General features: G+C 35.2%; 1 protein-coding gene across 2 annotated transcripts in view; it reads right to left on the reverse strand.

Annotated features, from left to right (window-relative positions):
* TRPM7 (transient receptor potential cation channel subfamily M member 7) overlaps positions 1-12,612 on the reverse strand; it is a 135,860-nt gene that overhangs the window by 19,269 nt on the left and 103,979 nt on the right. For both annotated transcript variants that reach the window (XM_027840771.1, XM_027840770.1), the window contains exons 23-27: positions 11,843-11,975; positions 8,181-8,365; positions 5,560-5,692; positions 2,682-3,421; positions 1,292-1,371 (exon numbers count right to left, since the gene is read on the reverse strand). In XM_027840771.1, the coding sequence (XP_027696572.1) occupies positions 1,292-1,371; positions 2,682-3,421; positions 5,560-5,692; positions 8,181-8,365; positions 11,843-11,975 (1,271 nt within the window). The remainder of the gene's footprint in view (positions 1-1,291; positions 1,372-2,681; positions 3,422-5,559; positions 5,693-8,180; positions 8,366-11,842; positions 11,976-12,612) is intronic.

Below are 12,612 nucleotides of genomic sequence, written 5' to 3' on the forward strand. Positions count from 1 at the left end.
AAGACATGCCATTTTCTATTTATTTAATCATCAATGGGGTTCTTATACTTTCTTTTACATTCATAAAGTGGCTACCAATGTTCCTTTGAGGCCTGGAGAAGAAACTTTACGATCAGTCAGGTTTTGATTATTAAAGGAAGGTTTATCAATAGCATTTCCTATAGGCAAATAACATGATCACTTCCTTAATATTTTAATTACAGAAAATTCTATCTGAATTTCTTTTTGACAACCAGTTTTAAAGAATAGAAAAAAATCCTAGATCCAGAAGGAACCTCAGGGACTGCCCAAGGTAAATGATTTGTCTCAGGCCAAACAGGTAATAAACGTAAAGCTGAATGGCTTTCTAGCCAGCGAGAAATATGGCTAGCAGCAACAATGAACGTTATTATTCTAGATTGTTTATTTCTGACTATTAAAAGGGTTCAAAGATCTTATTCCTATCTAATTAATTTGCTATTCAGACATCTACTCAAGTAAACAAAGAAGACCCAATATAAATTATTACTCATTATAAAATTGAGACTTTTTTATTTTAAGGATTCCACTGAATAAACTAGTTAGCTACATGTTTTTCCACTGTATCCCAAATCATCCTGTTCTTTTCCCGCCTCGGAATTTTTCTTAAGTCTGGATGTGTCATCCCAATGAATCTTGAAATGAGACCGAGTATATGAAAACAATATTTGTTTTATTAGAAATTTTAGGAAAATGAGACAAATTATTACATCTCCTTAGTTATTCTGCTAACTCTAAGGATCGTGTTGGGAAGACAGGTTGGCAAAAAAAAAGTTCTGTCAGTAGGGAATTAGGGAATTTGTGAAATAATATATTTGTGACACTGACAAACAGCTAAGAAGCACATAGCTATAAATGAAAATCTTATTTTTGAAGATTAAAATGAACATAGTAGATTAAATGAATGTGACAGTTGAACTTAAAAAGGATGTCACTGAGAGAAAAAAATCTGTCTCTGCAAGTCAGATAACAAAACTCTATAACTCAAGATTAATTTCTTACCTGTATAGTTGTTCATGCAACTAGCTAACTGCAGTGAGAAGTACAAGGCAATAGGTAAAAAGTAATCAATCTACCCCTTCTAGCTCCCAAGTGCATTTATTGACACAAAGGGTTAGTTTCAGACAGCTGGGGGTAATTTATTACCAGTTAGAAATCTTAGCTGAGACCACAATTTATTTTCATAAAATTCAATATTTTAAATTCTACTTTGAATTAAATACTTTAAATAGTGAAAGTAAACTGTACAATGTATTATACATGTTTTACCTACCAGAATATTTATAGCCAATATTTCTTTTATCTTGTGTGATGCCTCTTTAAACCTTTGTAACTCCATGCTGTCTCTGTGACCTTTAGTAAAAATCAAATACAAAACATTTTAAATTATTTTCTTGTAGGTTTGTAAATGCTGTCACTACTCTTTTCTGAGGACATAGGCTTTAAGTTGTTTTTTTTTTGAATAATATTGAAAAAGCATTATAGTCTCTCTTATAGTCCCTCTGGTGACCAAAGAAAAACATCTAGTCTTTGGGCCACAAACAATTTTGGCAGATTTTTTCTGTGCAAAGATAATATACATTTACACTGCTTCTATCCCATTATATCTAAAGTGGTTCCTGAAACTACCTTAGATATACATCTACTTTGACATGTAGAAGGAACCAACTATTGTAGCTGAAGGCATGGTGAGCTTAATCATCATTGCTGAGTTCAATTTAGTGAGCTATCGGTACTAAGTGACTAAAGAGTCATATCTAAACGAGAGGACTTTTTACTGGTTTCATCATGTCCACAAAACGTTTATTTTGTTCACATCAATCCATTCTGAAGTTACTGCTTTCATAATTCAAGGACCATTAATTTGATCAATGTGGATATTCCCCCCTCTACTCCCCTACCACTTAAGAGAAGATCTTGGAAATCTGCTTTGGCTGAAACATTTATGATTCTGTAGCCAACCTGGATATTCTTTGACAACAGGCATATAGTCAATTACCAGAACCACATTCCAAATCTTTTCAATTTAGCAGAGTTTGTGAATCATTGGCAGAGGGACACATACCTCCATGTCTCTAAAACTTATCAGGACAACAGCTGCTATTAATTGACATAGTAAATGAATTAAACTAAATTAGAGATATGTAAATCTAGGTGTGTGTGTGTATATATATATATATATATATATCCATTTTTTTGCTCCCCATTTTCAATATTAGTACTACAATGTGACTGAATAGATAAGCATCTAGCCAGAGTGAGTATCAAACCGTCAAAGCTGTAACTGGTCAACAATGAAACAGATACAATTTTCCAATAAATAAGCAAATATTTTGAAAAGAAGCCTATTGAGAATAATGGGAAGGAAGGAGGGGGAGTGACAGGGATGATTTTTTAAAAAAGGAAAAGAGCAATAAAACACATTTAAAAATGAACTGAAAAGAGCACAAGGAAGTCTGGAAAGAAACAGAAAAACTGAACCGACTGAAACGAACATGTTAAACTGGATATACACTTAAAAGAAACTGCAAGAGAAAGTCAGCTTCACATATAATAAATACTCTGTATACGAAATGTACATATTTGTTGATATTTGTAAAATTTGTGATGAAACTTTTTTAGAGTATGACACCAGCAGGTAAAAAAAACTGGATTCAACTTACCTACAAATGCTCCAAATTCTACAGCATCTCCTTCTGCAGCTTTAGAGCTGGTATGCTCTTTATCCAGGGCTACATTTCCCATTTGACTTGTGCAACTTGGCTGAGACGGAGTACTAACAAAAAACTTGTTTGATGGGGATGAGGGATGTGGTATGCTATTAGATGAACTACCTAGTTTCTGATTTTTATTAATGATTTTTGAGGCCTCTGCACCATGTACTCTGTGTCGAAGTTCTGGAGGAAAAATAGCACTTGGAAATAAGGCACCGCCAGAGGAACCAGCCTCTGGAAAGTTGAATCCTTCCCTCCTAGATATTATTAGTTCTTCTCTTCGGGGTATTAGAGCTAAGTCCTGACCAGTTATTTTGCATTGTGCATCTCTTTCATCTCTTATAAAAATGTTACAAAGAAAAGGATTATTATTTTCAAGACCTCCTTGAGGAAGAGAAGAACTAACAGTGTTTCCAACACACTGTTTTTTCCATAAAGAAGATCTTACAGGTCCATCATCAATAAGATTTTGAGCCAAATGTTTAGAAATGCTCAATTCACGTGTGATTTCATTGTGAACTTTGCTAGCTTCAGAAGCTTTCTGAGCAGTGAGTGTTTTTAACGTATCTACTGTAAGTGCAGAGAGATCCTGTAAATGTCCAATCTGAGAATCTAAAGAGTGTAATGAGCGTTTGATGTAGTTTACTCGATCTCCAACTTCTTTGATCTGAATGCACATCTGTTCAACCCTGGAAGTACAGAAAAAAAATTTCAAATACAAAAAAGAATAAAGATTTTATAAACTGTTTTCAATATCCACAAACAGTAATGGTCAATATAATCAAGTTAAAAGCAACCAAACAATGCCTGAAGGGCGGATATATGACATTAGACATGGTTCTTCATACAATGTACATTACATATGCTTAGTCAACATAAAAATACAAGCATTTCTGATGTTAGGCACTGTACTAAGTGCTGGGGACCAAGAAATGGCAAAAATATGGTTGTTGCCCTCAGTGAGCTCACATTTTATGGGAAAAATAATATGTATAAGATACACAGTGTATAAGATTGTCTTAGGAATTGCTGCTGATAAAATTATAAATTTTATTTTCAGGATGGCTATGTAAAAGAAATGCTTCCCACTTCAACCTTGCTGTATGATTCACTGATATTCCTGGGAAGTTTATTTTTGAACAAGTACTCAGGAACAGCTCAACTTACTTATGTTTGCACTTGGGAGTGACCCTGGATCATAGCTATGACTGCATCCTCATGGATAGGACAGCCTTCTAAGCATGGGTGATGGCTACTGATAAGGCTTAATGTTGGGAGATGCTAGAAAGATAGGGAAGGGGTTTTAAAATCCAAACAGAAGAGTTTACTTCACAACATGAAGGTCAGAGAGAGCCACTGTAGTTTACTGGGCAGGGGAGCAATGTGGTCATTCTTTAGGAGAATCACTTTGGCAGCTGAGGGGGGAGAGGTGAAGCAGGGAGAACAATAAGCAGGCTCTTAGAACTGTCCAGGCATGCAGTGATGAGGTCTGCATCAGGTGGCAGTCAGGGCAATGAGTGAAGGGGAAGCTGAAGGCAGAAATAACAGGACTTGACAACAGACCGTATATCAAGAAGATTATTTCCTAAAGCACAGTCTGACCCTGTTATCCTGCTGCTTGATTAGCTCTGGTGGTTCCCTTTTACTTTCAAGATAAAAAAAATAAAATCCTGTGTTTGGCATTTAAGATCTTCACAACCTCGTCCATTTCCACCTTTCTAGACTTCCTGCACTTGACTTTTCTTTGTGTCCTTCTGAATGCAGTTATATTAGCCTACTACACGACAATTTCTAGTTTCTGTGCCTTTATAGTAGCTGCCCCCATGCTTGAAATGCTCTCCCTCCTAACGTTGGCCACTTAGAATCCCAAGCTTCCATCAAGGATCAGCTTTCAAATACCACCTTCCGCAAAAAACCACCTTTCATGACTCCCAAAGATGAGAAAACCATCTATTCTTTTTGTACCTATGTATTCATATGTTTTCTCTCCCTTAAAACGTAAAATTCTTGAGGGCAGGGACTGTTGTCGCTTTTCCTTTTATTTCCAGTGCTTAGCACATTGTGCCAAGCATATTGTAAGCATTTAACAATGCCAGTTGACTGGTTCTAATCCTATCAAAATGACATTAAAGGAATTTTAATAATACTTTACCTTTCTCATTAAAAAAAAAAAAATTTTGCAAACAACTTTTTGAATGTCACCAAACAATGAGCACAGCATGACTGCTACTGGGCAAATATCATGTACTTCTCAACTGATGATATATGAAGTGGAAAAAAAGAAAAATGTCATTCTAAAAACAGCAGTCTTCAATTTCCACCAAAAAGGTAATTAAACTAGGTTTGGGTTTTGTTTTTTTACTTTTTTTTTTTTTGGTGAGGCAAATGGGGTTAAGTGACTTGCCCAGAGTCACAGAACCAGTAAGTGTTATGTGTCTGAGGCCACATTTGAACTCAGGTCCTCCTGACTCCAGAGCCAGTGCTCTATCACTGTGCAATCTAGCTGTTGCCATCAGTAAGTAATTTCTTTACTGATAGAGCCGAGTAACAGTTCTACAACTTATCTTAGATCCTCTAGGGAGCAATGAGAAATTAAGTGACTTGCTTGGGGTCATACAGCCAGTATATGTAAGGGATGACACTTGAAACCAGGTTTTCCTGACTCCAAAGTGAGCTCTTTATCCACTGTGCCACAATGCGATCAACCATGATACTTAACAAAAATATAGGATATAAAGAACCATGTTCCCAGCATGTTCAGAAATGTGTGATATCAAACAGGCATGATTTTTAAAAACAACTAATATTAACGTTAGAGCCTCTTAACCTTTCAAAAGTGACACGAATTCTCTCTTCACTTCCAGAATGGAATTTGTCATCCTTTTCATTAAAATACATCTCAACACATTGTTCTTCAAAATCATGAAGTTTCTTTTGATCTTCTTCTGTTAAGAAAAGTTCTAAGAAATAGAAAAACAAAGAATATGAGAAAAAGTTATCAAATATACCAAGGTAATGATCAAATAAACAAGTGGTTGGCTAGCTGAGTAGTAGACTATCCATCAATCCATTAAGACCACAATGTTTCAAAAATTCTTTGTTTACTAGGCTACTTTGGAATGCTATTAGACTACATGGATGTGAGATGAGATCTAGTATAGCCTAAATACTCGTAATTTAATTTAAGCTAATTTAATCTTTCATATATACGAAATATAAAACTTGGCAGTATATTTTATAAATTGTGTTTATATATATTTTACAAATTTTGAACTTGACTATAAAAATACTTTATGTTTTAAGCTTGACTTGCCCAATTCTAACACAAGGCCTTACATTTATCCCTGAAAACATTTGGCTGACTATTGCTAAAGCCTTACCCTGAAGCAAATAAACTAAAACTGAACAAAACAAATAAAGATACCAATTAGAAGCCTTAGCATATCACATAGTTTAAAATTATAATGGAGAACAATGCAGCTTAACTGTAGAAACAGGAAGGGCAGAGGTGTGGCTGTTGCTCTGAGAGAGTTGTATTATTTCTGCCTGTGCAGCTAAGGTATTCAAGTGAGAGCATACAATCATTAATATATGTGAAAAGGGTCCTTTCTGCCCAGTAGTACTTCAGAAGGGAGTAGTACTTCATTTGCCCTTAGGGCAGGGTGACTATGATTCTCTCAGTGCCTGGAGCATTTCTACTTCTCTCTGTGTCACTATTCTCTTAACTTGTGCTCAGGCACCACATAATCGGTATACTGTTTTCCTCAGGATTTCCCCATGTATCTGAAAGCTATTTGACACTCCACTTCAAAATATGAACACAAGAAGATTCTATAGGGAGTCTCTGATGACTTTGTGATTTGCATTTATCAGAATCTGATCTGTTACAAGAATCCTGACATGCCTTTGGCCATAAGGGCACAGTTAGTTGGGAGTTTACCGTTTACTGACTTAATGGACTTCCCTCACTGCTACACTATATTGTTGACTGACAATATATCAATCATGTACTTCCATCAACTGCAAAATGAACCTGCAAAAAAATCTCTTTAATCTGTTGGACCAGATGTTTTCTCCAAGATATCTCATTTTAACATTTTGTGAAAGACAACATTATCTTCAACTTGGTTAAAAATTTGATAAGCACATTCTTAACTCCTTTGTTTAAGAAAAGAATGCATTTGGAACTAATGCTTATCAGAACTAACACAATGCACCAAAAACACTGACATCCTTTCTGATATTCCTCATATTTTGAGCAATTGTGTACTGTTTCATTATAATGCTGTCTCCTTTCTCCTTATCTAAACCACTTGGTGTACTGGGGCCAAATAATCAACAAGAATTTACTGAAAGTTTATGAAGGCAGTATGGCTAAGTGGCTAAAGGACTGAACTTGAAATCAGGAAGACTTGGCTTCAAATCCTACCTCAGATATTTACTAGCTCAGTGATTTTTGACAAGTCACTTAATGTCTGTGAGCCTCAGTATCCTCACATATAAAATGAAGATAATGTACATAGCAATAAATACAAGTTATTAACCTTAATTATAATTAGATATAAAATTGTGTCTGAGTCTCTGAATTATGTAAAAGATATGGTCCAGTTCCTCAAGAAGCTTATAATCTAGTTGACAAAACAAAACTTTGCACATGTAAAAAAGAGAACAATTAAGTACTAAACACTACATGGTACTGAATAACAATGTAAAAGAAGTTTGTAGGAGGGAGAGTTCAATGGAAGTTGGAGTCATAGATACTTTTACTGAGGATGACATTAATAGATAAAAGAGCTGTTCTACATTTATTTTAAAGATGAGGCAACTTAGATATAATAAAGTGACTTGTCTAAGGTATCAAGTGTTAGACACAGAGCTTGGGCTAGAGCTTGGGAAATAAACTCTAAATAAGTAGCAAGGAGAAAAGAGGACATTCAGGAAGTGGAGCTGGTATGATCAAAGATATGGAAGCAGGAATGAGTGTAGGATATGTATGTGGGATAGAAGGTATGGACAATGGATAATGGAAAGTGTTGAGTCTGGCCTGATTAAGAGAATTTAAGAATGGTAAGAAATAGACAAGATGGGTCATTATGGAAGACCTTGAAAGTGAAGCAGAGTTATGTGGTTGTTGCAAGAGATAGATATTGTAAGTTCTTGAGAAAAATGGGACACAAAAGCATTTTCAGAAAGTTTGGTAGCAGTAAAATCATTGATTGTGTTAATGTTATACAAACAGCAGGATAAAAATATCCAATAATTACAACAATATAACAATATAAATATATTTTTATGAGACATGATTATGTTTACTTAGGCTAATAATTCAACAAAGTTATTATATCCACTATTACAAGCGTTAAAAAAAATCACAAAATTTTTAAGCTATAATATTACTTAATAAATTGTGAAATGAAAAGCTTTTGGTTTAAGAATCATCCATCTTACTTGGTCCATTTGAAGTCTTGTCTTTTTTTCTTCTTTTACATATACAACAACACATGGAGGCCACATGGCTAAGAATGATAAGTGGTGGAGGCAGAACTGGCTTTTCATGATAAGCCATAATGAAATGATAACGCTGGTACTTCCATACAGTGTTTGAAATTGCTTTTACTTGAAAATATACATTGCTATGGAAACAAAAAAGAACAAAACCAAACTTTAGTTGAACATATTCTTTTAAAAAAAATGTAAAAGTTCTATTACCTTAGAGTCCTAAGCTAAGGTCATAAATACCAAAGAAAGTACTTGTTAATAGATACATATACTAATAAATGATGCAGTTTACAACTTACTTGGTGTTAAAAAATTCTCTCATTTGTATTTTTACAGAGATATTTAGCATAGTTCTTTTCCTTCAAAATAATTAAAAGTAAGAGCTATCTGTATAAGGCACTATGACAGGCCTTCTATGTAAATTCAAAAGAAAGGCTCCTAATCTAAAGGAGCTCACCAATCTGCCCCTGAAGTTTAAAAAAGGCAGCTAGGTGGCACAGTAGTAAGAGAACTGGACCTGGAGAGAGAAGACATGAGATCAAATTCTGCCTCAGATCCTTACTAGTTGTGTGATACTGGGCAAGTCACTTAGCCTCTGCCTGCCTCAACGTCCTCATCTGTAAAATGGGGATAATAATAGTACTTACCTCCCAGGGTTGTTATGAAGATAAAATGACATAATATGCATTTTGCAAACATTAAAGCATTGTATAAATGCTGGTTATTATAATTCTTATTTTAACCAGATGGTGCAGGACAAAAAGATATTACAGATGTTAATGGGCATGAAGACGGAAAAATTAATATTAACCTATGATCAGGAAATTAATAGAATGCACCACTAATGACATTTCTGTTGTTGACTTAATTGTCTATTTATTTAAATATAACAATAAATGGCTTTTAGTAAATGTAAAGAAAACAAAAAACATCTGGCCAACATTTAGATTTGGTGCTAAAAGTGTAAACAGATATATAACAAATTATTATTTTGCTAGGTTTGACATCTTGAACTTCTAACCAGCCACCAGTGGTCACATGACAAATTTTACTAGGTAAAAGGCTACAATAAGTCAGTAAAAAAATTCAAGTCTTGATTTTTATTCCAGATCTATTGCTACCAACTGATCATGATGGTATTATAATCCACTGAAATTAGATTTTTGCCAACAGCAGACCTAGGTTTAAATTCCCATTTTGAAGTCACTTAGCCTCTCTAGGCTTCAGTTTCATCATTTATTAAAGCAGATGACCTGTGAGTTCTAAATATGTGACCAATCCTCTGATGTCAGAAAATTACAAAACCCAACTTGGTCCACCATATATCAGAAGCTCATGTAGTGCTTTCCTAAAAGAATTTTCTGTGTTTAGCTAGAACCAGTTCACGTAACTCATTTACTGATGAAGGAGACACGATGGGTAGCAAGAGCTGATCCTGGGAGGTTTAGTAACTGAAGGCAAAGCACATGATAGGTCAACTCTTGGCTCACAGCAGAAACTCCTATCATTTTCTTTTATGTGAAAATTTTGATGAAAACAGGAAGAAAATGTACAAATGGATTAAAATAAACATTAACTGGCAGCCAGAAGTAGGAAAGAAGGGCATCCTGAAATGCTTAGAACTTAAACTTTCTGACAGTGGGAATCTGTATTTTTTCCCACTGTCTTCCAAACACTTAAGACCAACTCTTATAAAAAATAGTTATTTAATAAGATAGTTGGATTGAACAGTTGATTTGATAGTAGCTATGGAATTTGGAGTCTAAGACGAAAAGGTCCTTAAGGCTACCTATTCCAGTTCAGAGAATATAAGGGAAAGGAATCTATAAAATGAAAGTTGTAGAGTATAAGTTCCTATTTTCAATGATGCATGTTGAAAAGTTACCCTTTCCTTTCTTCCCAAGTATCATCCATAGAAGATTATTCATTTATATAAAAATCCTTCCAATATTCATCTTCATGGATCAAGATTTGTCCACTTTCCACTACTGGTTTCTGAAATACTGGCATTGCAGGGCAGCTAGGTGGCATAGTGGAAAGAGTGCTGAGCCTGGAGTCAGGAAGACTTCTTCCTGAGTTCAAATCTGGCCTCAGACACTTACTGGCTTTGTGACCCTGGGCAAGTCACGTCATCCTGTTTGCCTCAGTCTCCTCATGTGTAAGATGAGTTGGAGAAGGAAATGGCAATTTAATCCAATATCTTTGCCAAGAAAACCCCAAATGGGGTCACGGAGAGTCAGGTACGACTAAAAGCAAAGTACCAAAATATGATCAGAAAAGGATAGAAATGTGGTCATAAAAAACATAGGAAAAAAGCACCGGCCCTGGAGTCAGGAAGACCTGAGTTCAAATCTGGTTTCAGACACTTGACACTTACTAGCTGTGTGACCCTGGGCAAGTCACTTAATCCCAACTGCTTAACTCCCCCCCATAATATATGCATATATGAAATATGGTTTTGTAAGTGACTAAAAAAACCTACAAACATCTTTCAGTATGGTAACACGTAAATTTACATTAAAAATTTAATCACTGTATTTATCATTACAAACAGAATCATACAATGTTAGAGGACAGGGGATGATAGAATTAATCTAATTCTACTGATGAAATTGAGGTTCCAAGAGTGAGATAAAATGATATGTGCATGTTTAGAGTGTATTAGTAACACAGCTAGAACAAGAAATGGGTTCTTGATATTCTTCCAGTCTCTCTCCATCTCCAATCCACACTCACACAACTATCCAAATAATCTTTCTAAATGGAAGTCTTTCACAATGTCACTCCTCTGCTCAAAAAGCTAGAGTGGTACCCTATTGCCCTGAGGATGAAATATAATCCCTGCAGACACACTGGCCACTTGCTGCTTCTACAGAAAGCATCCATTCCATCTTCTGATTCCAGACCTTTGAACAAGTTGTCCCTTCCTCTTTTCTGTCATATTCTTCCTCTTGGAAGAGCTGATCTGTTTGTCTATGCTCAGGTACCCCCTCCTATGAAAAGCCTTTTCAGATTTCGTTTTTTCCTCCTCTGTGCCCCCTACTAAGTTTCCCAGTTGTAAAAGCTCCCACACATAAAAATTACTTGGTATTTACTTATCTCTGTACATATATTGTATTTCTCCTCCCAATCCTCAGAAGAATGTAAGCAAAGTCCCTGATGGCTAGGATTCTTTCACTTTTATTGTTATATATGCAGCACCTGGCATAGCCCATGCTCTCAATAAATATTGTCCTAATGAACTGCTCTTCTTTGTTAATCCTCCCAATCCCCCTGCCATGACTTCAAATCTTGTTACTTCTGAGGCCCTTGAGCTGCTTAATATTTATGTTCCCTTTTCTAATTAACTGAGGGATCCTTTGGTTTGTTGGGTCTCTCCCCAAGATTAAGTTATTTATTTATAGGAACAAGTGGGAGTGATCAATTTAAAGGGTAATTTAGAAATGGTGAGGTTATTTACATTTTAAAGAGCTTGGAAGTTACTAAATAGACTACTTGAACTTCAGCCTACTGAAGAACAGTACAGTTTTATATCTACTGCACAAGTTATGTGTTTGATTTAAATAAGAAAAGTACCCATCTAATTAGTCATTTTGAAATAAGGTACTTACTTGAAAAATGCAATAAGAAGATTAACCATAATTATGTACTGTACAAAGAGGTAGACTGCTTGAAGAAATGGGGTCAACCATGTTCCAGGACCACAGAGACTTCTTACACTTCCTTCTGTATTATTTGCACATACTGTGGAGGGAAAAAAAAGGGTTTTCTTACACATATATAATATTTAGCAGCTTGCAAAGATTTGTTGAAAAAAATTCTGAATCTCTTTTTAAAGGAGCTATTATTATTTCATAAAGCTCTTTATCTTCTAGATTGGCACAAGTGTCTAAAAGAAAGGGATGAAAAATGAGCTTGCAAACTTAGTGTACTTCCCCAGACACTTTATATACAGCATATGGAGGAGGGGGAGGTAGAGAGGAAGAGCATGTTTGTGTATGTATGCATAAATGAGGACATGAATCTACTGTTTATAAACTTCCTAGTGAATAACATGTACTGGTCCTATTCTCTCATTTCAGGGTAGGAATGAGTTTTCTCCCAGAACATAGGCTAAATCCTGTGAATCAACCAATCAATCAATCAACAAATACTTAAGTGCCACAGAACTAGGGACTATGAGAGATACGGAAGATACAAATACAAAGAATGAAACATTACTTGCTTACATTTTGATGGGAGCAGACATGGCATAAATAGAGACAACATAAATACAAAGTGAACAAGTACAAATATACACAAAGTAGTTACATACAAGGTAATTTGGAGGGAAGGCACCAACATTTTGGGAGATCAGGAAAGGTTTCATTCAGAAGACAGT

Source organism: Vombatus ursinus, unplaced genomic scaffold (genome assembly GCF_900497805.2).
Source record: "Vombatus ursinus unplaced genomic scaffold, bare-nosed wombat genome assembly UNPS02014848.1, whole genome shotgun sequence".
In the NCBI taxonomy this organism is placed as follows: domain Eukaryota; kingdom Metazoa; phylum Chordata; class Mammalia; order Diprotodontia; family Vombatidae; genus Vombatus; species Vombatus ursinus.